The 25,455-nt window shown below is 42.9% G+C and overlaps 2 protein-coding genes across 2 annotated transcripts; both read left to right on the forward strand.

The window, feature by feature from the left end:
• Positions 1 to 11,162: 11,162 nt before the first annotated feature.
• Positions 11,163 to 13,891, forward strand: LOC306767456 (gap junction Cx32.2 protein-like). Its single transcript, XM_079255479.1, has 2 exons — positions 11,163 to 11,215; positions 12,925 to 13,891. Exon 2 carries the CDS (start codon positions 12,941 to 12,943, stop codon positions 13,790 to 13,792), a length of 852 nt encoding a protein of 283 aa, XP_079111605.1. The 5' UTR covers positions 11,163 to 11,215; positions 12,925 to 12,940; the 3' UTR covers positions 13,793 to 13,891.
• A 5,731-nt stretch (positions 13,892 to 19,622) lies between these two features.
• On the forward strand, positions 19,623 to 24,975 carry gja1b (gap junction protein alpha 1b). The gene is made up of 2 exons (XM_079255478.1): positions 19,623 to 19,705; positions 23,785 to 24,975. The coding sequence occupies exon 2, from the start codon at positions 23,795 to 23,797 to the stop codon at positions 24,959 to 24,961; it is 1,167 nt and encodes a 388-aa protein (XP_079111604.1). The 5' UTR covers positions 19,623 to 19,705; positions 23,785 to 23,794; the 3' UTR covers positions 24,962 to 24,975.
• Positions 24,976 to 25,455: the final 480 nt, after the last annotated feature.

Consider the following 25,455-nt stretch of genomic DNA (forward strand, 5'->3'; position numbering starts at 1 on the left):
AAGGAATCTCTGTGTGCTCGGGACAAAACTAGTGATATTGGTTCCTGGTTGGAGCTTTGTAACATCACAGTGAATTTTAGTGCTGATTTTTAACCTTTCACTGACAAAAACATCTGTTTTGTCTTCAGAAATTGCTCATTTAAGGCTAATTTTTTGTCCATTTTTCTTTGTTGTTATTTGGTTTTCATTCTGGATGCGTTTGTGTTGTAATAGCTCTTTCAGTCTTCTTTGCTGATGCCTTTTATACTCTGTTTATGCATTTTACATCCTCTGTGAATGACATTCATGTAAATGTCAGTGTGATTAATTTAATTATTTATTTAAAAACATTCATTTTTATCTACATGAATATCAAGGAATGTGTTTTTTGGTGGTGAAATAGAGTCTTATTTGTCAAAAATTAGCACTCAATGTATTTTGTTCACATTAGTATTTTTATATAGTATCAGATACTCCATGTGGGGATCCTAATGGTCAAAAATAAAACCACATGTTTTAATCTCATGGTCAGTCTGATTTTAAGCACTTATTCTAAACAATCATAATTTCTTCAGGAAGAAAAGTTCTGATATGTGACCTTTTAACTTTATTCCACCAGATTCAACTGGTTTTGTCTGTTTGCCATTATGGAGACATAAGACCACCAGGGGTCCTAAGAGCCATTATTTTATTATATTTTTCAAATGAACCTATCATCAATATTTTAATAATAAAATTATTTAACATCCTCAAACAGTGCATCCTGGTGGTTTCATAACTCCATAATACAACTGGCTAAATTACCATAATTATGCGTACCATGGGAAACCAGTTGAATGTGGTGGAAATTCAGAATGTGAATGAATGAATGAATTATTTAAACTTTATTATCCTACCAGGGGATATTTGTCGCGGGTGCAGATTCAGCTGCAGACACCATACATTTATACATTAGTGAACACAAGAAATGTAAAATGTGAAAGCTTTATATTATATAGATTCATTACACATAGAATGAAACATTTCAAACTTTTATTACTTGAAATGTTGATAATTGTGGCTTATAGATAATAAAAAACCCAAATTGTCTCAGAAAACTAGAATATTGTGAAAAACTTTAATCTTAGAAAGTCGTGGTGTCACACCCTGATCAACTAATTAACTCAAAATACCTTCAAAGGTACCCTAACCCTTTAAATGGTCTCAGTCTGGGTCAGACACCAACACAATCATGGGGAAGACTGCTGACCTGACAGATGTCCAGAAGGCGATCATTGACCCTCCACCCGGAGGGAAAGCCATAAAGGTCATTTCTAAAGAAGCTGCTTGTTCAGAGAGCTGGATCCAAGCATGTTAATGGAAAGCTGAGTGGAAGGAAAAGCTGCACCAGCAGAAGGCAGAACCACAGCCTGGAGAGGATCGTCAAGCAACACCCAGTCAGGAATCTGGGGGCTTCACAAGGAGTGGACTGAAGCTGGACTCATCAAGAGCCGCTTCGTACAGACGGATCCTAGACATGGACTACAGATGTCCCATTCCTCGTGTCGAGCCTCTCCTGGACCAGAGACACCGACAGAACCGTCTCACCTGGGCTACGGAGGAAAAGGACTGGTTCTCAGATGGAAGCAGGTTCTGCATTTCATGTGGAAACCAAGGTCCCAGAGTCTGGAGGAAGAGTGGAGAGGCCCAGAATCCATGTTGCTGGAAGTCCAGAGTGAAGTTTCCACAGTCAGTGATGGTTTGGGAGCCATGTCATCTGCTGGTGTTGCTCCACTGGGTTTTCTGAAGGTCACAGTCAACACAGCATCTAGCAGGACATTTTAGAGACATTCCTTCTGCTGACAAGCTTTATGGAGATGCAGATTTCATTTCCCAGCAGGACTTGGCACCTGCCTACACTGCCTTGGTCTGGTCCACATTAGACTAGATCTGTTTCCCCTCGGGGATAAATAAAGTATCTTTGATTTGATTGATTTGACATTAGACCAGGTATGTCCACATTACATTGGATTCAGACGACAGCAGATTAGCTCTGATCCAGATTAGATTGGGTCTAGTCCACTTTAGACTGGGTGCAGTCCACTTTAGACTGGATGTAGTCCACTTTAGACTGGGTGCAGTCCACTTTAGACTGGGTGCAGTCCACTTTAGACTGGGTGCAGTCCACTTTAGACTGGATGTAGTCCACTTTAGACTGGATGTAGTCCACATTAGACTGGGTGCAGTCCACTTTAGACTGGGTGCAGTCCACTTTAGACTGGATGTAGTCCACATTAGACTGGGTGCAGTCCACTTTAGACTGGGTGCAGTCCACTTTAGACTGGGTGCAGTCCACTTTAGACTGGGTGCAGTCCACTTTAGACTGGATGTAGTCCACTTTAGACTGGATGTAGTCCACATTAGACTGGGTGCAGTCCACATTAGACTGGGTGCAGTCCACATTAGACTGGGTGCAGTCCACTTTAGACTGGGTGCAGTCCACTTTAGACTGGGTGCAGTCCACTTTAGACTGGGTGCAGTCCACTTTAGACTGGATGTAGTCCACTTTAGACTGGGTGCAGTCCACTTTAGACTGGATGTAGTCCACTTTAGACTGGGTGCAGTCCACTTTAGACTGGGTGCAGTCCACTTTAGACTGGGTGCAGTCCACTTTAGACTGGGTGCAGTCCACTTTAGACTGGGTGCAGTCCACTTTAGACTGGATGTAGTCCACTTTAGACTGGGTGCAGTCCACTTTAGACTGGGTGCAGTCCACTTTAGACTGGGTGCAGTCCACTTTAGACTGGGTGCAGTCCACTTTAGACTGGGTGCAGTCCACTTTAGACTGGATGTAGTCCACTTTAGACTGGATGTAGTCCACATTAGACTGGGTGCAGTCCACATTAGACTGGGTGCAGTCCACTTTAGACTGGGTGCAGTCCACATTAGACTGGATGTAGTCCACATTAGACTGGGTGCAGTCCACATTAGACTGGATGCAGTCCACTTTAGACTGAATGCAGTCCACATTAGAAACACATTAGAAATACAGACTTTGGCCAAATGAAGGATGGCTTTTGTGCTCATTGGTACAGATTAATCAGGTTCCATACTGTTCCACCACAACTGCAAATAAGATGGAAATAAATGTTTCCTTGTTCCTAACAAAGTCTCCCAGTTCCTAACAAAAAGTTACAGTCTCAGGTGGACGGTAGACCGGTTTGTTCAGACAGCTGATCTCTTCTGGAAGTGAGCGGCTGCTCCTCCTCTTCCTCTCCTTCATCTTAGAGCAGATGAGGTGGAAGATCTCCAGAATGTTGAGGACTACAGAGAGGACAGCCATGGCCAACATAAAGAGGATGAAGATGCTTTTTTCTGTGGGGCGAGTGATGAAGCATTCCATCGCGAATGGACACGGGTAATCAGGACAGATGATCTTAGCAGGCATGAGGATGTAGCCGTACAGGAAGTACTGACCCACAATGAAGGACACCTCCAGAATGATCTTAACCACCAGCTGGACCAAATAGCTAAACAGCAAGACCCCTTTCAGCTGTACTTTGCCGTTGTTATTGGAATACTTTGGAATTTTGTTCATCCCATTCTTTCCGAGTTTCTCCTGCAGGCTTCTTCTCATCTTGTTTTCTCTGCGGATCACCAGCAGGACATGTCCCAGATAGATGAGCGTTGGCGTGGACACGGTGAGGATCTGGAGGACCCAGAACCGTGTGTGGGACAGAGGGAAGGACCAGTTGTAGCAGCTGTTCTTGCATCCAATACTTTTGGTGTTACAATCCATGTTGGATTGTTCATCTCCCCAGATGTTGTCCACTCCAGCAGCCAAAATAAAAATCCTGAAGAGGAAGAGGATGCTCATCCATACCTTCCCAAACACCGTGGAATGGGACTGCACTTTGTCCAGCAGGCTAGACAGGAACGACCACTCCCCCATGGCGACAGCCTCCAAAAGAGAAGAAGAAAGGTCAGGATGAATATTCAGGGATTTGGAAAAGTTATTTTTCCCACAAAAATGTTCAAATGTTCAAAATCTTTTGAAAAAAAAAAAGACTGAGCCGTCAACTTCTCACAGCTTAAAAAGACACGATAAGATAAAACTTTATTATTGTCACTTTTAACAAGAGACAACTGAACTGGAAGAGCCATCAACTCTACAGCATTAAGAATAAACACACAAGGAATGGGAACAGGAGGAAAACATGATAAATACACAATAAGTAGTAAACACAGAGAAAGTTTGGTGTGAGGACATGGAAGAATACAGAGCAGCTTTTATCTTTAGATTATTTAAACACAACTGTGTGTGTTTGTACCACATGGAGGAAAACAGGAAGGAAAAGTGTAGCAGAGCTGAGGGGAAGATGAAGCTGTCTGACCACATCCCTCTTTCTTTAAATAAAAGTCGGAACCTTGGATTCACTGCTTTGGTGCCTCAAAAGTTTTATACAAATCTATCATTTTTAGTCACAATTTCTGATAAAAAAACAAAACATTGGGATACATGTTTTAGGGGTGAAACAAGTTAAAAGTTGAAAACTGGTTGGTTTGCCTACTGAATCATTTTCACTAACAGGAGACCGAATAGAATAATTATAATTATTTATAAAGCACTGTAAGGCACCCAAAGAGCCTTGCAGTGAATCTATTCATACCTGGTGATGGTAAATTATATGTGGAGCTACAACTGCCCTGAGGCACACTCATGGAAACACAGCAGCTAGAGCACCCCAGCAAAATGGAATAGAATCTAAGTGAATAGACTATAATAACATCCATCCATCCACCCTTTCATCCATCCACCCATCCACCCATCCATCCATCCATCTTCTGCCACTTATCCAGAGTCGGGTCGCGGGGGCAGCAGCCTAAGCAGGGAAGCCCAGACTTCCCTCTCCCCAGCCACATTAGCCAACTCTGCGGGGGGGATCCTGAGGCGTTCCCAGGCCAGCCGAGAGATGTAATCCCTCCAGCGTGTCCTGGGTCTTCCCCGGGGTCTCCTCCCAGAGGGACGTGCCTGGAACACCTCACCAGGGAGGTCCAGGAGGCATCCTGACCAGATGCCCGAGCCACCTCAACTGGTTCCTCTCGATGCGGAGGAGCAGCGGCTCTACTCTGATCTCCTCCCGGATGACCGAGCTCCTCACCCTATCTCTAAGGGAGAGCCCGGCCACCCTGCGGAGGAAACTCATTTCAGCCGCCTGTATACGGCTGAAATGAGTTTCCTCCATCCCTAGAGCCAGTTTCTGCAGCCGAGGATCAGACCGGCAGGGTCCCCGCCTCTTGCCGCCGCCCAGCTCACATTGCACCTGAATCGTACGGCTCCTACCGCAGATGGTGCTAATTATAAAATACTGAAAGTCCTGCGATGGACTGGCAAGCTGTCCCTGCCTTTCGTCCAAAGACTGCTGGGACAGACTTCAGCTTCCCCGCGACCCTTTATCGGACTACGTGATTAGGATGATAAATGAATAAATGAAATACTAAAATATAGAATATTATAGAATAAGATACAATGAAAGAAAGTAAAATTATATAAAACATAACACTAAATGAAATATCATAAAATAAAATAAAGATTAAATGGAAGCAAACAAAATAAAATCCAATATAAGATACAATAAAATAAAATCAATTATAAAGACCATAATGATATATAGAATAAAATAAAACAATAGAGGTTTAGCCCTGTTATGGACTGGTGACCTGTCCAGGATCTACCTGCCTCCCGCCTGCTGGGATAGACTGCAGCTTGCCACAACCCCTACTGAAGTTTTTCATTCTATCTCTTCAGATAATGTAATCACAAATTCAGTAGTGCAAGAGTGTCAAACATTAAGCCTGGCGGCCAAAACTGGTCCACCAAAGGGTCCAACTCTCCTTCAGGATGAACTGGTAAATGTGAACATAACAGGAGATATTAACTGTAGTTTCATACTAAAAATAACTGCTACTCCTAATTTGTCAATGTGATGTTTCATGTTTTCTGTTTAAAAGTAAAACATTTCCACAACAGCAGGATAAACTTTTCCATCTTCTCTCTTTCCGACGTCGTACATGAGGTGGGTCGGTTCAGACAGGATTACTGCACACATGGGGAAATGTACTTATATGTGCATTTAGAATAACTTGTAGATCTTGACAAGGATTATAATTTAATTTACTGGATTTTACACTTGTGGGTACCTGGAATTAAATGTTTAGGATTTTATAGATCCAATGTAACTTAGAAGTCGTAATTAATGTGTAAATGAGGAAAATATGTAAATAAATAAAATAAAATGATGGATTTAATATTAGTAAAAAAGAAATAATATCTAGAAATTTGTATTTAAAAGAATAATTAAATACAAAATGAATAAAAAATATTACACACACACACACACACACACACACACACACACACACACATATATATATATATATATATATATATATATATATATATATATATATATATATATATATATATATATATATATATATATATATATATATATATATATATATATATATTTACATATATATATACAAAAATAATCAAACAATCTGCCTATACTATCATGATATATATGAAAATGTACATGTATAGGAGTGTTTATGGATATTTTACAAAACAGAAATAATTTTGCATATATAAATATATTTGACATATGTTGTGTATATATATATGAAATACTTTAAAAATAGAATAAAACTAAATAAATAAAAGAAATAAATGTGTGAATAAATAAAAAAAAAGCACTAATATGTTTGAATCTGCAGTTATTTGCCTCTGTAAATGTTCATAATATTTTCTAAAAGTTAATGTAATGTAATTAATGTAATGAGAACATATTGATGATATACTTGTACTTCACTGTACTAAGACAAATGTAGTTTTATTATAAATAGATTATTCTGCTGTGATTCTTTGGGTCTGACCCACTGAGACCAGCTTGTTTGAACTGAAATTAGTTTTACAAAGCTGCTGTAGACGATCATTTGCTCTGGTTCTGGCTCAGGTTCTGGCTCTGGTTCTGGTTGATTAACAGATTTCTGACATGGGAACAGACATTTTTCATCAACATTTCATGTGGACAAGTTTTCCTCTGTTTAAAGCTTCAGGAAAATGAGAGAAGAGCAGAAAGATCTTTGCTGACAGGAAGACGGGATCCTACCTTCGCAGTGACCTCTGGCCTGTTCTCTTCGCCGTTCTGCACAACTCTCCCACTTCCTTCTTATAGTTCAGCCTGATTAGTTCATCAGATTCCTCCCACACCCTCTGACAACGTGACCGCCATCACTCAGAGCTGCCGCCATGACAACACTTAGCAGGGGGTAGCTGACTCATCAGTTTTGACTAGAGTGGAAACAAGTCAGAAAACCAGTTAGAAACCAGTATTGTGTGTTTACCAGCTGCTTTTTGTTCTGTCGTCCAGATGGCTGATGGTTGAAATGTTTCCTTTGTCCTGTTATGAGTAAAATTCAGTTCCTGGTGATCCTGCTAATCAACGGAGGTCTGAGAAGATGTTTCTGTCCTCCTCCAGTGGTTTTCAGGGGGCATTTGGGATGTCCAGTCAGATTTCAGAGGTGCTCAACGCCACCTGGACCCACTCTACTTCCATCCCTGTTATGCAAACTGAAACGTTTTACATGTGCAATCAAAAGTCCAGATCATGGTGGATTTCAGGCTCATTCTGATGAAAACAACCTGATGGGATATTTAACACAGCCGGGAGGTCCGTGCAGATGCAAACCAGAACAACCTGGTGCTGACTGACGTTGCCAACAGGATTTTAAACATTGATCCGTACAGGTACTGAAGACTGGAGGCAACCGACTCCAGATCACAACCAGGTCTGGTCCATCTTGGACTAGACCAGGACAGACCTGGAGGTGGTTGGACAACTTTTTCAGATGTGACATGGCCATTGGTCCTGGAAGAAGGGTTCTGTTCACACTGTAGACGTGATTTCACCTGAAGGGAGATTTTCTCATGGAAGCGAGTAATAAAGGAGGGAAAATTCTGTGATTAATAACGTTCAGGAGGAGAACAAGACGGATGAATCAGATTCATTGAAGATGTGTTGTTCCTCCCTGCAACTCCTCCACAGGTCACAGATCAGCAGGACTGGTACAGAAGGTCCAGTTCCATATCCTGCAGTGTAATATTACACTATTAATGCTATGCATGCTGTATGTAGTTCACATTCACAAATGGCTGAACTGGAGCTCTCTCTCTCTCTCTCTCTCTCTCTGGGTGAATTCCCATCAGGATAGTCCATGAGACTCGGTCCGGTTGGGGACACGGCTCAGTTGTAGGCGGTGGTGTAGTCCAGGGTATACGCGGGTATACGGAGTATACCCACCTCTTTTTCAGTCAGAATTGAGTATATCCACTTGTAAACCCCCTGTGATGCTGTTTTTACAGTTACAAACATCCCTACACACATACTGTACCTGAGCTGAGCTAAGGTTACCTGTGCCACACTGGTGAAGTTAGCCCTCAGCTGTGTTAGCTTTAGACACAATAAAGATATATGTCTGTGTGCCAGTACTGGTTTAATAATTATAAGCAAAAGAGCAGAAATTATGTGACCATGAGCAAATATATTGATAGATTTTGGGGTAAACAAAATGGTATATTTTTACATGTCAAAACAGCGTTTTTCTGGGCTACTTTTTTCTCTTTTTTAAAAAATGGTGAAAAATTCATGAGGGATCACTACACCACTGGCTGTAGGGGGGTGTATCCATGCGGACCAAGATCGTGTTCACGCTGCACTTTGGTCAAACCAGTCAAACCATGAGAATAATATCTCCCCTTTACCACCAGAGGAGGCGCTGCACTAGTATTTAGCAGAAGAGAGGACAAGTGAAGAAGAAAACTCTGTTTCCTCCACCTGCCAGTTAAACATGGAGACCAAACTATGGCTGTTTTGGGTTTTTATTGTGTCTTATGCAAGTATACTGCAGAAATCCACTGCAACAATGGACGCAGTATGAACACCAGACAAGGCAGAGGACGCTATGGATTTACCCACAATGCAATGCTACGCCACATGCAGGAAGGGACTTTTTATGTAGTCCACTTCCTGTATTTAGGCCGCTTGAAACGGACCGAGACCTGTGTTTGTAGGCAGACCGAGTCCACTTCTTTAGTCCGAATCAGAATTCGTTTGGTGCGTTCACATTCCCCAAAGGAAGCGACTTTCCAAGCAAACGGACTCGGATTGGGATCAAAAAGGTTGATGAGATGTAAAGTAAGGTAGAGAATTGCAGAGAGATTTGTTCAAAGATTTTATATTTGAATATATAGGTATAGATATATGTAATGTGAACTAACAGACTGAGCTTTGGACACAGTTCCTCATTGGACATACGGGACGGGAGAGCAGTGAATAATGTTGCTTTCATAATGGAGGTGTTTTTGTGTGTGCATATACTTATACATAAAAGGGGCTGTATGTCTATATATTTTTCATATTTCTCATATTACATATTTCCAGCTGAACACATCTGGGACATCATGTCTCGCTCCATCCACCAACGCCAAGTTGCACCACAGACTGTCCAGGAGTTGGCGGATGCTTTAGTCCAGGTCTGGGAGGAGATCCCTCAGGAGAACATCCACCGCCTCATCAGGAGCATGCCCAGGTGTTGTAGGGAGGTCATACAGGCACGCGGAGGCCAAACACACTACTGAGCCTCATTCTGACTTGTTTAAAAGGACATTACATCAAAGTTGGATCAGCCTGTAGTGTGTTTTTCCACTTTCATTTGGAGTAGAACTCCAAATCCAGACCTCAATGATACATTTGATTTTCATTGATAATTTTTGTGTGATTTTGTTGTCACCACATTCAGCTATGGAAAGAACAAAGTATTTAATAAGAATATTTCATTCATTCAGATCTACAATGTGTGTTTTTTTTAAATTTTTTGTTGGATATCTTAGGACTCTGTATGTTATATGGTTTATATATTTAAATTGTGAATAAAAAAAATAAATAAAAGAAAACCTTGTTTATTTTAACACAGCTGAATAAAACAGCAGGAGTCCAGACAGAACTGATCCTGAAGGATTTTATGAGGCAAACTGGTTTAAATCTCAGACACCAGCAGCAGAATGGTGGTGGACGTGGAATACTGGTAACACTGACCATCAGACATGTCTCTGGAAGCTCAGGCCCAAACATTCAGACAACCAACTCCTCATCAGGGCCATTTCTGAGGTAATGAGGGAATAGTTTTGATCCCAGAACTTGGATCACTTCCTGGTTCCTGGTTGGAATGGATGAGGTTGAGGCAGGGGCAAATTGGGGCAAAAAATCATCTCTGACACAATGTTGCCTTTGGACCAGAACCTAATCCTGTTGACGTTGGACCAGAAACTGATACCGCTCCTGTTGGATCAGAACCTAATGCTGGTGTCAATGGACCAGAACATGATGCTGGTGTTGTTGGACCAGAACGTGATGATGGTGTTGTTGGACCAGAACGTGATGCTGGTGTTGTTGGACCAGAACGTGATGCTGGTGTTGTTGGACCAGAACGTGATGCTGGTGTTGTTGGACCAGAACGTGATGATGGTGTTGTTGGACCAGAACGTGATGATGGTGTTGTTGGACCAGAACGTGATGCTGGTGTTGTTGGACCAGAACGTGATGATGGTTTGTTGGAGCAGAATGTGATGCTGGTGTTGTTGGACCAGAACGTGATGCTGGTGTTGTTGGATCCGAACGTGATGCTGGTGTCTTTAGACCAAAAAAAATATTATGCTGCTATCCCGGAATAACAACATGACACTGGCATCAACTTTAAAATAATAATAAAATGGATTGAAATGAATAGAGTTGTTTTATTTTATCAGTAACTTTGAAAGAAAGTGAGGTTTTCCTTTGACAGAAGTCATCGGGAACATGATGAAATGATCCTTTTTACGCAGGAATATTTCATAAAAACAGGGTTGGTCTCAGAAATCCACCTGCCTTAATGAGGTGATAAAAGAAAAATGTGGGATCGTCCCTTCTCCCTTTCCAGTTGCTGCTAAAGTTTTGTCATCAGCGTTACTGAAGGAAAGGAGAAGCTGCTGTCAGCAGATTGTGATAGACATGGGTGAGTCGGTCAGACCAAGCCCACCTTTCTCAACACTACTTAAGTCTGACGGCAAAGTTTCAGTTCGCTGAGTTTTCTGTCCTGCTTCCTCAGTGATGGCTTCATGGCAGAGAATTTCTAAAGGCTGAGCCCCGACAGGCGAGTATGTTTCTTATTTCTACCATCTTTTTATGAATGTGTTCGTGGCTGAGGAAGAATCTGTTCATCTCAGTTGTTTTGAATCCCATTTGTAGCTTTTAAGATCAATATGCTTCAGGCCGTCTCACTTCCTGAACTCTTACCACACACCCCAGCGCCTCCAAACCACTGGTTCTGGTAGCCCAGTTCTCGGTACACTGGGATTATTAATCCTTTCTCTCTAAATATGTGATAAGATACCAATAAAATGGATTTTAACGTCACCTGACTGATAAAGTCTGATGACTCTTCCTTTAGTCTGAGCTTCCCTCAATGAAAAATGTGATTTGTTGTAAAATAATTTGTGCTGCCATCTTAACTGCAACTTGGTTCCCAGCGGGACCTTACTGGTTACGTATAGAAGAGAGTCACTGGGTTTAAGTTGCCTTACTGAACATCTCATCAGCCTCATTTGTGGCTTCTGGTTCCTGAAAAGTCTCATCTGTATCGGTTCTGATTTATTATCAGTTTTACTTTTCAACCTTTTAAATGGTGATGTGATGGTCACGAATGAACTGAACCTTTTGAAAAGATCTTCACTGTGATTGATGGAAGCCAAGTCAGAGAGATGAAAAAAGTTAAAAAAAAAAAAAAGTATGATGTGGATGAATTTTTCCATGTAGACTTACACAAATAATATTTATTATAATTCTTGATCAACAAATAATTAGGCTCAATGTGTCTGATATGACTTAAATTGTGGTGTAGCCCTCATTCTAGGGTTTATTTTACTATTAAAATGTTGGTCTTGTAAAATAATGCAAATAACATAAATGAGTCAGTCTTCTGAACAGTTCTTTGAAGCGAACGGCTCCTGAATAAACGGCTCCTTTCAAAGAGCCAGAAGTCCCATCACTGCTATTAAATGTCTCTCTGGCTCCAAAGCCCATAGTTGGTCCTCGAGGGTCACTGTCCTCGCAAGCTTTCCATGTATCCCTGCTCCAACTGACCTGGCTTACAATGAATCCAACAGCCAACAGGAAGTCACGGATTTCAGGTGTGTTGGAGCAGGGATACACGGAAAACCTGCAGAACGTTGACTTTGAACACCCCTGCTCTGAACCAACAAATCAAAGTGAAACCGAACTTCTTTGCAGACCACATAACATGATTTAAAGTTATTCAGTGGATAAAAATCTGGGTAGATTGAAGTTGAAGAAAGTTAAAGTCTAACTGCAGCAGAAAGCAGCTGAAGCAGCTGGGGGTCCAAGCCCCCGAGGCAGCATCCTTCCGGGCCAGCGCCGCCCCTGGCAGCTGCTGTCCACCCTGCAGACCCCTCGGTCCAGATGTAGACATGGACCACAATGTTGTCAACCAGAAACTGTAGGCAGAAGAAGCTGCACAACAAATCATGACTGAGAAAACGTCACTTTTCTACGACGTATCCCTACAACGTGTATGTCTATGATTTATCACAGACAGTACAATGTGTATGTCTATGACGTATTGTAGACAGTACAACTTTGTAGACAGAATTTCAGAGTTATTATCAGAGTTATTTTCAGAGTTATTATCAGTTATTTTTAGAGTTATTATAGAAGAGTTATTATATCATCTGTAACTTCACCCAGAATGGAGGGCAGAGACTGGTTCCGTCTGCTTCAGAAAAAACAAACTTCTGTGAGTTTTCATCTCATTTTCAGGCTGTTGTCTCTGTGTCTCCCTCTGATTCAGAACTCGGCTTGGAACCATGGGTGACTGGTCCTACCTGTCCTCCCTGCTCGACAAAGTCCAGTCCCACTCTACTGTGGTGGGGAAGATTTGGATGAGCGTCCTCTTCCTCTTCAGGATCTTCGTTTTGGGTGCAGCAGCAGACAAAGTCTGGGGAGACGAAGTGTCAGAGTTCTACTGCGACACACAGGAACCAGGATGTAAACATGCCTGCTACAACGCCAAGTTCCCTATTTCCCACGTCCATTACTGGGTCCTGCAGATCACATTTGTGTCCACACCCACGCTGGTCTACCTCGGCCACGCTGTTCACATCATTCACAAAGAAAAGCGACTGATGGAGCAGCTGAAAGAGGCAACTCAGGGAAGCATTCTGATGAAACCCAAGTACATGGATGACAGAGGGAAGGTGAAGATACGAGGAATCCTCTTCTGCACCTACATGATCCAGCTGATTGTTAAGATCCTTCTGGAAGTGGGTTTCAGTGTGGGTCAGTTCTACATCTTTGGCTCTGTGTTCATGGACGTCTTCTACCACTGTCAGCTGTCTCCACCGTGTGCCCGCTACACTGGAGCCCAGTGTTACATCTCCCGGCCCACAGAGAAGACCGTCTTTACCTTTTTCATGTTTGGAGTTTCAGGCGTTTCAGTGCTCCTTAACGTGGTTGAGATCATTTACCTGATCTGTAACCAGAGGCGAAGAAGCAGGAAACGACTTGCAGGTCAGCAGCATGCGCTCAGTTCTCAGGACCCGCCATCAAACCCAGCCTGGGAGGCCAAGAGCAGCCAGCGTGGAGGTTTCCCCCTGCTGCCTCTGCCCTCCCACGGCCAGGTGGGCCTCGGAAACGAGCCGAAGGAAAAGGAAACCTGAACCTGCATGTCACATAGCAACATCTGCTTCTTCATTCTCTGGGTTGACCTTTTTCTGAACACGGACTGACCGAAGGTTCATCTTCTCTGAAAGAAATCATGCTGCAGTTGGAAAATGTCAAAAAGGAAAAACTTTCATTATTAAACTTGATTTAAACACAATTTTTCAAATATATATATATATATATATATATATATATATATATATATATATATATATATATATATATATATATATATATATGTATATATATATATATATATATATATATATATATATATATATATATATGTATGTATATATAAACTTGAAACTGTTGTAATAAATGAATGAATTCTTCTGTTGTGGTGTTTCCATGGTTTCCAGTCAGAGATGAGATCTGTAAATCAGGATGATAGATATGAAATAAATCAATGAGATGATTTAAAGTGTCAAGATGTTGATCTGACAGAACAACCAAAAGCTAAAATCCTCAAATGTAGAGATCTTCTGCTACAATCCTGAAAGAGCCGTTAGACTTTCAGATACTTTGTGTGTCTTTTTCTGACTTTCCGCCACGTGGTTTTACCCAGACGGTTGCAGCATGAATGATCACACAACCAGGAGAAGAGACAAGAGTCAGATTCCTGACTGCAACTCAAAAGAACGGTCAAGAGGAGGAGGTGTTGCAGCTATTTTTCAGTCAGAATTATTGATCAGTCCTAAGCTCAAAACTAACTATAAATCCTTTGAATTCCTGACATTAAATTTATCTCATCCAAAATGGAATCCAGAGAAACCGCTCCTTTTAGCATTAGTGTATCGTCCACCTGGACCTTACTCCGAGTTTCTGACCGAATTCTCTGATCTCTTGTCTGAGTTAGTGCTGACTACTGATAAAGTCATTGTACTAGGTGATTTTAATATTCATGTTGATGATGAAAATCATAGTTTAAACATTTCCTTTAGCTCTATTCTAAACTCAACTGGGTTTTCACAAAATGTCAATGGAGCCACTCACTCTCATGGTCATACTCTTGATCTGGTTCTAACATCTGGTATTGAGACTGATAAGCTCAAAGTTTTTCCTCAAAACCCTGTCTTGTCCGATCACTTCTTATTTACCTTTGAATTCACTTTATTTGATTACTCACTGACCAAAAATAAATTCTACTATAGTAGATGTTTATCAGACAATAATATTACAAAATTTAAACAATCAATTGAATCAATTTTTCCCCTCTAGCATGTGTTAGCATGACTGAGAGTCCCCCTTTAAGCCTTACTCCTGCTCAGATTGATCAACATGCTGATACTATAACAGCTTCAATGCGTACAACCTTGGATAATGTTGCTCCCCTAAAGAAGAAGAAATTAGGTAAGATTATGAAGGCTCCCTGGTTTAATTCCCAGCTTCGAGCTCTAAAACAGGCGTCAAGGCGTTTGGAAAACAGATGGCGTTCATCAGGACTAGAGGAGTCTCACTTAACCTGGAAAGAAAGTTTAATCGTATACAAAAAAGCCTTACGTACGGCAAGAACAGCTTATTATTCATCATTGATAGAGGAAAACAAAAACACCCCTCTGTCTTTTTTCAGCACTGTAGCTAGGCTTACTACTTAAAATATTCTTCCTTCTACTTATAATGTTGAGCCTGTTGTGGTCTCCGAAGCATCCCTAGAACCAGGATCTGACTTGTGTCTAAATAGTTTCTGTCCTGTCCAACCCTCTGAATTACTAAAAGCTTCATCTAAACCATCCAACTGTATCTTAGGCTACGTTCACACTGCAGGGCTTGCTGCTCATGTCGGATGTTTTTGTGAAAACCGAATTTTTTGAAAGTCCGTTCACATTTCCGATCAAATGTGACTTGTATGTGATCTCCTGTATGAGCCTCATGCGCACCAGAAGCGTCCCACATGCGTAGAAGACACGGCAATGTGCAGTGAGCGTGCGTTGTGACATCTTTGTGCTTGTGGAAGTAAATATTGATGGCAGCAGAGCATTTGCTATTTTAAAAGTTTTGTCCAACCGTAGCCACAACATTGTGAAAGACTAGGTTTGTTTTAAGGAGACGTTTACAGAGGAGGAAAGTAAAAGTTTTGGTCAAGGACTTTTGTGGAGCTGTGGCAGCAATAACTGTAGAGAGGAGTCGCAGTCAGGATTGGTGGGAGAGTGATGTGAGCGCATTTACCGATAAAGAGTTCATAAACAATAAACACAGAATAATGACATTTGTCGTGTGTCCGTCGAATTAATGCGACCTGACCGTTCAGACTGAAGTCGCATGGCAAAAGATCAGATACATATCGGATTTAGGACCACATATCCAAGCGGCCTGGGTCGCATTCAAAAAAGATCTGTGTCGTTCAGACTGTTAAGAAAAGATCGGTTCCAGGTCGCATAGGGGCAAAAACATTGGATTTAAGTCACTTCAGCCTGTAGTGTGAACGTACCCTCTCCCAACGAGCCTCTTTAAGGACATTTTCCCTTTAATTAATACATCACTACTAAATCTTATCAATATGTCTTTAGTGACAGGATATGTACCACAATCATTTAAAACTGCTGTAATCAAGCCTTTACTTAAAAAGCAATCTCTGGATCCAGAGGTGATAGCAAATTATAGACCTATATCTAATCTCCCGTTTATGTCCAAAATTCTGGAGAAAATAGTTTCAGCTCAGCTACATGCCCACCTGAGCAGAAATAATTTATGCGAGGAGTTTCAGTCAGGATTTAGAGCTCATTATAGCACTGAGACGGCATTGGTGAAAGTTACTAATGACCTTCTTATGGCCTCAGACAAAGGACTTGTGTCCGTACTTATCTTGCTTGATCTTAGTGCTGCATTTGATACAGTCGATCATAACATTCTGTTACAGAGACTAGAACAGGTGATTGGAATTACAGGTACAGCGTTAAGCTGGTTTAAATCATATTTATCTGATAGACTTCAGTTTGTTCATGTAAATGACAAGTCCTCCTCACAAACTACAGTAAGTCATGGAGTTCCTCAAGGTTCTGTACTTGGACCAATACTCTTCACGCTATATATGCTCCCTTTAGGCAAAATTATTAGACAACATGGAATAAACTTTCATTGTTATGCAGATGATACTCAGATATACTTATCCTTTAAACCAGATGAAACAAATCAGCCCAATAGGCTACAAAATTGTCTCATAGACATAAAGACTTGGATGTCTAGAAATTTTCTCCTCTTAAACTCAGATAAGACTGAAGTAATTCTCGTTGGATCTGAAAAACTCAGAGCTAAATTTTCCGGTTTTGTAATGAACCTGGATGGCATTACTTTAGCTTCCAGTGCTACAGTGAGAAACCTTGGAGTAATATTTGACTCGGACCTGTCCTTTGGCCCACATATTAAGCAGGTTACTAAAACAGCCTTCTTTCATTTACGTAATATAGCCAAAATTAGGGACATTCTGTCTCGGAGTGATGCAGAAAAACTGGTTCACGCTTTTGTTACTTCGAGACTAGATTACTGTAACTCTCTATTACTGGGCTGTCCTAAATATGCCCTGAAAAGCCTTCAGCTGATCCAGAATTCTGCAGCCAGAGTCCTGACCAGAACCAGCAGGAGAGATCATATTTCTCCAGTTTTAGCCTCTCTTCATTGGCTGCCTGTTGAATCTAGAATAGAATTTAAAATCCTTCTCCTTACATATAAAGCCCTCCACAACCAGGCACCACTATATATCAAAGACCTCATAGTTCCTTATATACCAAGTAGAGTACTTCGTTCGCAGACTGCAGGCTTACTTGTGGTTCCTAGAGTCTCAAAGAGCCGAGCAGGAGGCAGAGCCTTTGGTTATCAGGCCCCTCTCTTATGGAATAAGCTCCCAGTTAGTGTTAGGGAAGCAGACACCCTCCCCACCTTTAAGACTAGGCTGAAGACTTATCTTTTTGATAAGTCCTATAGCTAGGGATGGTTAGCATCCCTTAGTTATGCTGCTATAGGTTTAGACTGCTGAGGGACATTTCCTGATACACTGAGCTTCTTTCTCTCTCTCTTTATCTCTCTCTCTCTCTCTTACCCCACATTCAATCTATGGGAAGAGTTTCCATCAAGCTGAATTCAGTCTCTGTGTGGGAGGTTAGAGACAGAGACATTGGTGAAGGTCACATCACATCTGTGAGGGAGCAGGTCCTTATCTGAGCTCTGGTGAATTTCTGTGAAAGAACTCCAGACTTTACCTGCATTTTACTGCTAACTGAAACCAACTAACCAGGGACAGAAACCAGTGGATTTCAGCTAGTTAGTACTTATTTCAGATGTATACTAGAGTACGTTTAAAATACTTCAGTATAAAAACCTGCGCTGCTTTTTCCCCGCCACTAGGTGGAGCTATTTACCAGGGAGGTTCTCTATGTTGCTTATGTCTACATCAGAACTTCGTTAGTACTTCATCTGAACTCTCTCAGTACTTTATTAAAACTGTGTCGGAGTATTCTCAGTACTCTGTCAGAAGTACTGAGGGGGGATGTTCAGGTGAAAGACGAGGAAGACAATGAGATCTGATGGTTTCAGCTCACCAGAACTGTTTTAGGCAACACCAGAACTTCTAGTCCACATCGTTCAGATCTGAAATAGAACCAAAACTTTGTTTAACTTCATCAGAACTTTATTAAAATTCTTTTCAATGCTTCATTAGAAATCAATCAGAACTTTTATCAGACCTTTGTCACAACTTCATCAGAACTTAATCAGAAATCCGTCAGAACTTTATTAGAACTCTCAGCTCTTCCATCACAACTTTGTCAAAACTATCTGAACTTTCATTTGGACTTCATCAGAACTCTTTCAGAACTTTAACAGAACTTCATCAGAACTCTTTCAGAACTTTAACAGAACTTCATCAGAACTCTTTCAGAACTTTAACAGAACTTCATCAGAACTTTAACAGAACTTCATCAGAACTCTTTCGGAACTTTTGTATCAGAACTTTATTAGAATTTAGTAAGAAAGTGATCAGAAAGTTATTATTATTCCATTTGAACTCTATAACAACTTCCATCAGAACTTTATCAGAAATGAATCAGAACTTAGCTAGAATATACTCAGAACTCCATCAGAACTTAATTTGTACTAACAGAACTTCATTAGAACTTATTCAGAACATATCTTTCTCATCTTTAGAACTTTCATCTGGACTCAATCAGACAGTCAGAACTTTTCTAAACTTCATCAAAACTTCCACCAGAGTTCTATAAGAACGTCTATCAGAACCTTGTCAGAACTTCATCAGAACTTTATCAAAACTCTACAAGAACCTTTTGGACCTCAACCGGAACTTGAGGAGAATTTTGCCAAAACTTAATCAGAACAAAAACTTCCATCAGAACTCTATCAGCATGTCAGAACTCGAACAGAACTTTAATAAGCTTTATCAAAACGCCGTCAGAACTTTATCAGAACTTGGTCAGAACTTTGTCAGAACTTTGTCAGAACTTTGTCAGAACTTTTCTGAAACTTATCGTTTCTGTCAGAACTTTATCAGAACTTGGTCAGAACTTTGTCAGAACTTTGTTAACGTCCAGCAGAAGCTGCGGCTCCTCGTGTTTCTCTCCTGTTTAAGGAACCAACTTGCGTTTGTTCTCCAGCTGCACACATCTGGACTCCGACTGACCCGAACCGGGACCAGGACTCACTTTGGGCTAATTTGAGTCCGTTCAGTGGCGGTGGAACCGGGTCGGTCCCGCTGGTAGGTGGGGATTGGGAGGTTCGGGGTTCCGGTGGACTCCCCTCTCCTGACGTCAGGTCAGCTGACTGGGACGGACTCTTATAAGGAAAGTTTGACAAGTTGGGCTCAGTTCCCGTCCTGGTCCCGCACGTGGATAAAACCCCACCAGACTGAAGGTTTGACAAAGTTCTGCTGGGCCGCTTTCTTCGTCTCCAGAACCTTCCAGGTGAGTTTTATTCAGGCAGAACTCCAGATGAAACGGGTCGGAACCAGGCGGACTCCAGACCTTTTATTCCGGTTCTTTCCGTCTCCAGGACAGAACTTCTCTGTCCCGGACTTCATCCGGTTGCTGGCTCTGATCCTGGTTCTGTCTTACGGAATGTTCTGTGTTCTGGTCAGAGATCCAGAGTTTCCGGCAAAGTTCGGGTCCCGGAGTCGGTTTTGGCCCCGTCCCGTGATTAAAGACCGGATCAGGGTCCGGAGCGGGACTCTGAGCGTCTCCATTGTTCTGCTTTGTCTTCTTCATGATCAGTTCAGGCTGTGGTCCAGGTCCAGGTCCAGTCATGTAGAAAGTGGCGGGATGGACTGAAGGTCTGAAGACCTGCAACACTCTGCTGGGGTCTGACCTCCTCTCACCTCCCTGCAGGTGGAGGTGGTTCAGGAGGAGGAGGTGGTTCAGGAGGTGGAGGTTTATGTCAGGAGGTGGAGGTTTATGTCAGGAGGTGGATGTTCTGCCACCAGCTTAATGCAACCTAAGTGGGAGCGCATGAGGTTCATTTGGAGGTTCCTGATCCACGTTTGTCCTCTGAAGGAAAATGTCTCCAGTGTTTGAGCTGCTGAATCCTCTTCAGATGGAAGTTTGGAAGCAGAAACTCCACAGTTCGATTCTGGTTGATTTTACTTTTATTTTTCTCATGCTTTGGACGGTCAGACGGTCCAGTTCTGTCCTCTGGACTTCTGGACATTTTCTCTCCAAACACGTCTGAATGTGAAAAGTTTTTTTTCCCTTTAAACAGTTTCAGGTTTAGTTGCTGCTGGATCACCAGGATCCGCTCAGAACCTCTAGAAGGGCCCGCCGGATCACCAGGATCCGCTCAGAACCTCTAGAAGGGCCCCCTGGATCACCAGGATCCGCTCAGAACCTCTAGAAGGGCCCGCTGGATCACCAGGATCCGCTCAGAACCTCTAGAAGGGCCCGCTGGATCACCAGGATCCGCTCAGAACCTCTAGAAGGGCCCGCTGGATCACCAGGATCCGCTCAGAACCTCTAGAAGGGCCCCCTGGATCACCAGGATCCGCTCAGAACCTCTAGAAGGGCCCGCTGGATCACCAGGATCCACTCAGAACCTCTAGAAGGGCCCGCTGATCCCAGTTTTGATCCTGCTTGCTGTAATCTGACAGGGATTGAAGCAGGATGGGGGCAGACTTTTGGCGATGTGTGTGTGTGGATGTGAGGAGAGGAAGGAGGTCCACCGCAGCAGATTTAGCCTGAATCCAGCCTGTTTTCCTCGTGTCCTCCCTCCTGGTTCCTTCCCTCCTCCCTTCCCTCCTGCAGCCAGGAAGCAGCCTCTCAGGCTGAAAAGCAGCTGAGGAATCCCGGCGGAGGGATGATTATTTGGTGCCACAAGCTGGAAACTAATGCGAGCTGTTAACGTCTGCAACCTTTGACACAGTCTGAAGGAGGTCTAAATATTGTCACATGACACGTGAAGCCCTGAGGAAAAGGTTTTCTGGTCCTTCAGGTTGAAGTTTTTCCCTCAGCGTGGACGGGTTAATCCCCCCCCCCCTGCAATGAGCCCCAGAACTGGCTGTGTTTGTTAGAAAAGCACAGCTTTAATTCCTCCCAGGTTTACTGGCAGGTCACCTGGTGGTTTCAGCAGCTCTGCATCTAAACGTGGATGAAGAACCCACTTTCAGGTCAGGAGGTGGAGCTTCATCAGCGGACAGGCTGGAAGGAGTTCACTAAGAACTCTCAGACCTGATCCTGATCCTGGTCTAAATGCAAAACAAACAAACAAAACTTAGTTTGTTCTGGAGGGAAAATGAAGGACAAACAGCAGTTTTCTGTGTTTCCATGTGGGGGGGTCGACAGGGTGGGCCACGAGGACTTCTTCACCACGCAAACCCCCTGTTTCCTACTAAACAAAACATTTTCCTGGCTATACTATTATATTTTCCACAAAACTGTATTTTAATAAAGTTATTTATTCAGTATGAACATCATTTACTACAGACTGTTATTACTGTGTTACTGCTTCGGCTCCACGTGCACGCTGCGATGCCGAGCACACGGGCCCCTGCTGCAGCCTTCCGCTACACACACTCTGTTTGTTAAGACTTAATGCTGGAATGATTACCATTTAGATAATAAACACGACTCTTAGCACAACTAGTATGTATATATCTATATCTATATATATATATATATATATAGATATATATATATATATATATCTATATATATATATATATATATATATATATATATATATATATATATATATATATATATATATATATATATATATATATATTTGATCATTATGATAGATGAAAAATGATGTAATTAATTACAGGCTTTGTACAAAATGAATCTGGATGAAACACGTTGCAATATTCCAAAAGCAACTTTATTATATAAATAGATTTTAATGGATTTAAATAAAAATAGACACAAACATTAATATTATTATTTCAGGTTTTATTAATGTCTAGAAAAATGCATTTATGTTTAAAATGGTAAAAAAGAGATAAAAAAAAAAGGTTTAGCTGAAGGACGCTAAACCTTCCTTCAGCTACTCACCTGAAGTGTCCAGTATCACCAGAACTCTCTGGACCTGTTGATAGTTGCTTTTCCTACACTCAGCAGAAAGGTCTGAGAATGGCTAAAAATCACAGCAAGTACGTAAGTTAGTAACGGGTGTGTGTGTACCGTGCACATCAGTGTAAGCCGTGTACCAGGAAACTGTACTGCCAAACATTCTGCAATTAAATCTAGATAATTTTTCTGTACTTATATATATAATATATATATGATATATGACACACACACACAGGCTGCAGCAGCATGGTAGCTGGTGGTTGGGGCGATGTGGTTCCTCCAGGCTCAAGCAGCTTCAGGTTCGCCCAGCAGTGGTGAAGCAGCTGCAGGACTTTCTGGTGTTTTTATTGCTAAAGCTTGAAGCAAAACAGGAAGTTTGTCACAGCTGACTGTCTCTGCTCCGACACCCCGCTGTGATTCAGACCTACTGGGTCTTAAAGGGTCCACATCACCACGTCTCTGGATTTTAGGTATTTATTGTTTTAATCTGTATAATCTGGTGGTCCAGTTTTGTCCCACGGGCTGCTGGTCGCCGACCGCCGGTGCAGGACAGAAGAAACGGATCATTAAACACAACAGATGTGAAGTCAAGACATCAGTACAGTACACACCAAGTACAGGTTAAACCCAGTGTAATGTCATATTTATAGATGGAATATCAATCATATACTTTTGATAGCAACACTATTATTATTATTGTTGGAGGATAAGAATTGTATAATATAAACAATGTCATAATATTAGTAGCATAAAGTAGTATACAGAGTAAAGCTTTCCACTAAAATGAGTTAAACTGTGTATTATTGTATGATGTATGTTTAAATAAACAGTTGGTTATTGATCATTCCTGATCTATAATATAGTGAAACATTGTAAATATCATGTCATGTCATATATCATGTAATGTAATATGATATATGACAGAAGTAGTGCTAATAGTACTGTGCAGTATAATATGAAGTACAGTACTACAGGGTGGTGGACTGGCGACGTGTCCAGGTGTTCCTCTCACCTGATGACTGCTGGGTTCGACGCCAGCTTCCCTGTGAGCTGGAACTGGACTAAGTGGTGTAGAAAATGACAGAATAATACTCTAGTCTAATAAAGTACATCACCAGTCAAAAGTTTGGACACACTTTCCTGTTGGATTAAACAGAAGAGTGTGTCCAAACTTTTGACTGGAGGTGTAAAAGTGTGGTATTAATCCCAGTTCTGGATACAGACCGTAAAACCTGGACCAGGACGCTGAGATTCAGGACTTCCTGGAGGAAGAACCGTTCTCTGCTTGTCGGTTCTGTTGGCTCCGGGACCAAAGCGTGTTCCTCCGTCCCGTGTTCAGTCATGTGTTGTGTCATGAAACAGACTTTCCTCTCCTGCAGAGGCGCGTGTGTTTAATCAGAGAAACCAACCAGAGGAGCTCCTCTGCAGATGTTTCTGGATGTTGATGCTTCACCTTCTCACCTCATCCTGTTTTCTGTCTTCAGCTCCACAACCATGGGGGACTGGAGCGCTCTGGGTCGTCTGCTGGACAAGGTCCAGGCGTACTCAACCGCTGGGGGGAAGGTCTGGCTGTCGGTCCTCTTCATCTTCAGAATCCTGGTCCTGGGTACGGCCGTGGAGTCGGCGTGGGGAGACGAGCAGTCTGCCTTTAAATGCAACACCCAGCAGCCCGGCTGCGAGAACGTCTGCTACGATAAATCCTTCCCCATCTCCCACGTTCGCTTCTGGGTCCTCCAGATCATCTTCGTCTCCACGCCCACCCTCCTGTACCTGGCTCACGTCTTCTACCTGAACAGGAAGGAGCAGAAGCTGAACAGGAAGGAGGAGGAGCTGAAAGCGGTGCAGAACGATGGAGGCGATGTGGACATCCCGCTGAAGAAGATCGAGCTGAAGAAGCTGAAGTACGGCATCGATGAGCACGGCAAAGTGAAGATGAAGGGGGCCCTCCTCAGGACCTACATCGTCAGCATCTTCTTCAAGTCTCTGTTTGAGGTGGGCTTCCTGGTGATCCAGTGGTACATTTACGGCTTCAGTCTGTCCGCCGTCTACACCTGCGAGAGATCTCCATGCCCCCACCGGGTGGACTGTTTCCTGTCCCGCCCCACAGAGAAGACCGTCTTCATCATCTTCATGTTGGTGGTGTCGCTGGTCTCCCTGCTGCTCAACGTCATCGAGCTCTTCTACGTGTTTTTCAAGCAGATCAAAGACCGGGTGAAGGGGAAGCAGCAGCCCACCCTGTACCCCAGCGGGGGCACCCTCAGCCCCACCCCCAAAGAGCTGTCCACCACCAAGTATGCCTACTACAACGGCTGCTCCTCCCCGACGGCACCCCTCTCTCCCATGTCCCCCCCAGGCTACAAGCTGGCCACGGGGGAGCGAGGAACTGGATCCTGCCGTAACTATAACAAACAAGCCAACGAGCAGAACTGGGCCAACTACTCCACAGAACAGAACCGGCTGGGTCAGAACGGAGCGGGAAGCACCATTTCCAACTCCCACGCTCAAGCCTTTGACTTTCCAGACGACACCCACGAGCATAAGAAACTGTCCTCGTCGGCGGGACACGAACTGCAGCCGCTGGCGCTGATGGACGCGCGGCCGTGCAGCCGGGCCAGCAGCCGGATGAGCAGCAGGGCCCGCCCCGACGACCTGGACGTCTGAGCGCCGGCTCCCCGGCCTCCAACTTGATGCATAGAATCATTTTAAAAGATGGGACTAACCTCAGTCGCTGTCCTCAGCGTAGAGACAACGAGACATTAAACCTTCTCATTTCATACCGTCAGCGGTACCAGATGCAGTTCTTCTTCTCTCTTCCTGTAACTCGTTACTGGTGTTGGCCCAGCTTAGAAAACCAGCCATAGAAAAACCAGTTCAGATGAGATGACAAGCCCAGTCCACCAGCAGATCCTGGAGATGTCCCAGCAGGAAGACCGGCGAGGAGAACCAAGCTGCTCGGCTCCGGAACCGGAGCAAAGCTCAGAAACACCGCCTGGTCCTTCTAACCTGCACTACTGTGTGAAAACACTGTGTGGACTCGCCTCGTCTCCTTGTGTGTGTTGTCATGGTAACATGGACTCACAAGGCCACTCCACCACGCGGCGTGTTTCTGGAATCGGTGCTCTGTAGAAAGTGTATCATGGTTCTGATGCAGACGG

This window comes from Telmatherina bonti (genome assembly GCF_933228915.1).
Source record: "Telmatherina bonti genome assembly, chromosome: 16".
Lineage (NCBI taxonomy): Eukaryota > Metazoa > Chordata > Actinopteri > Atheriniformes > Telmatherinidae > Telmatherina > Telmatherina bonti.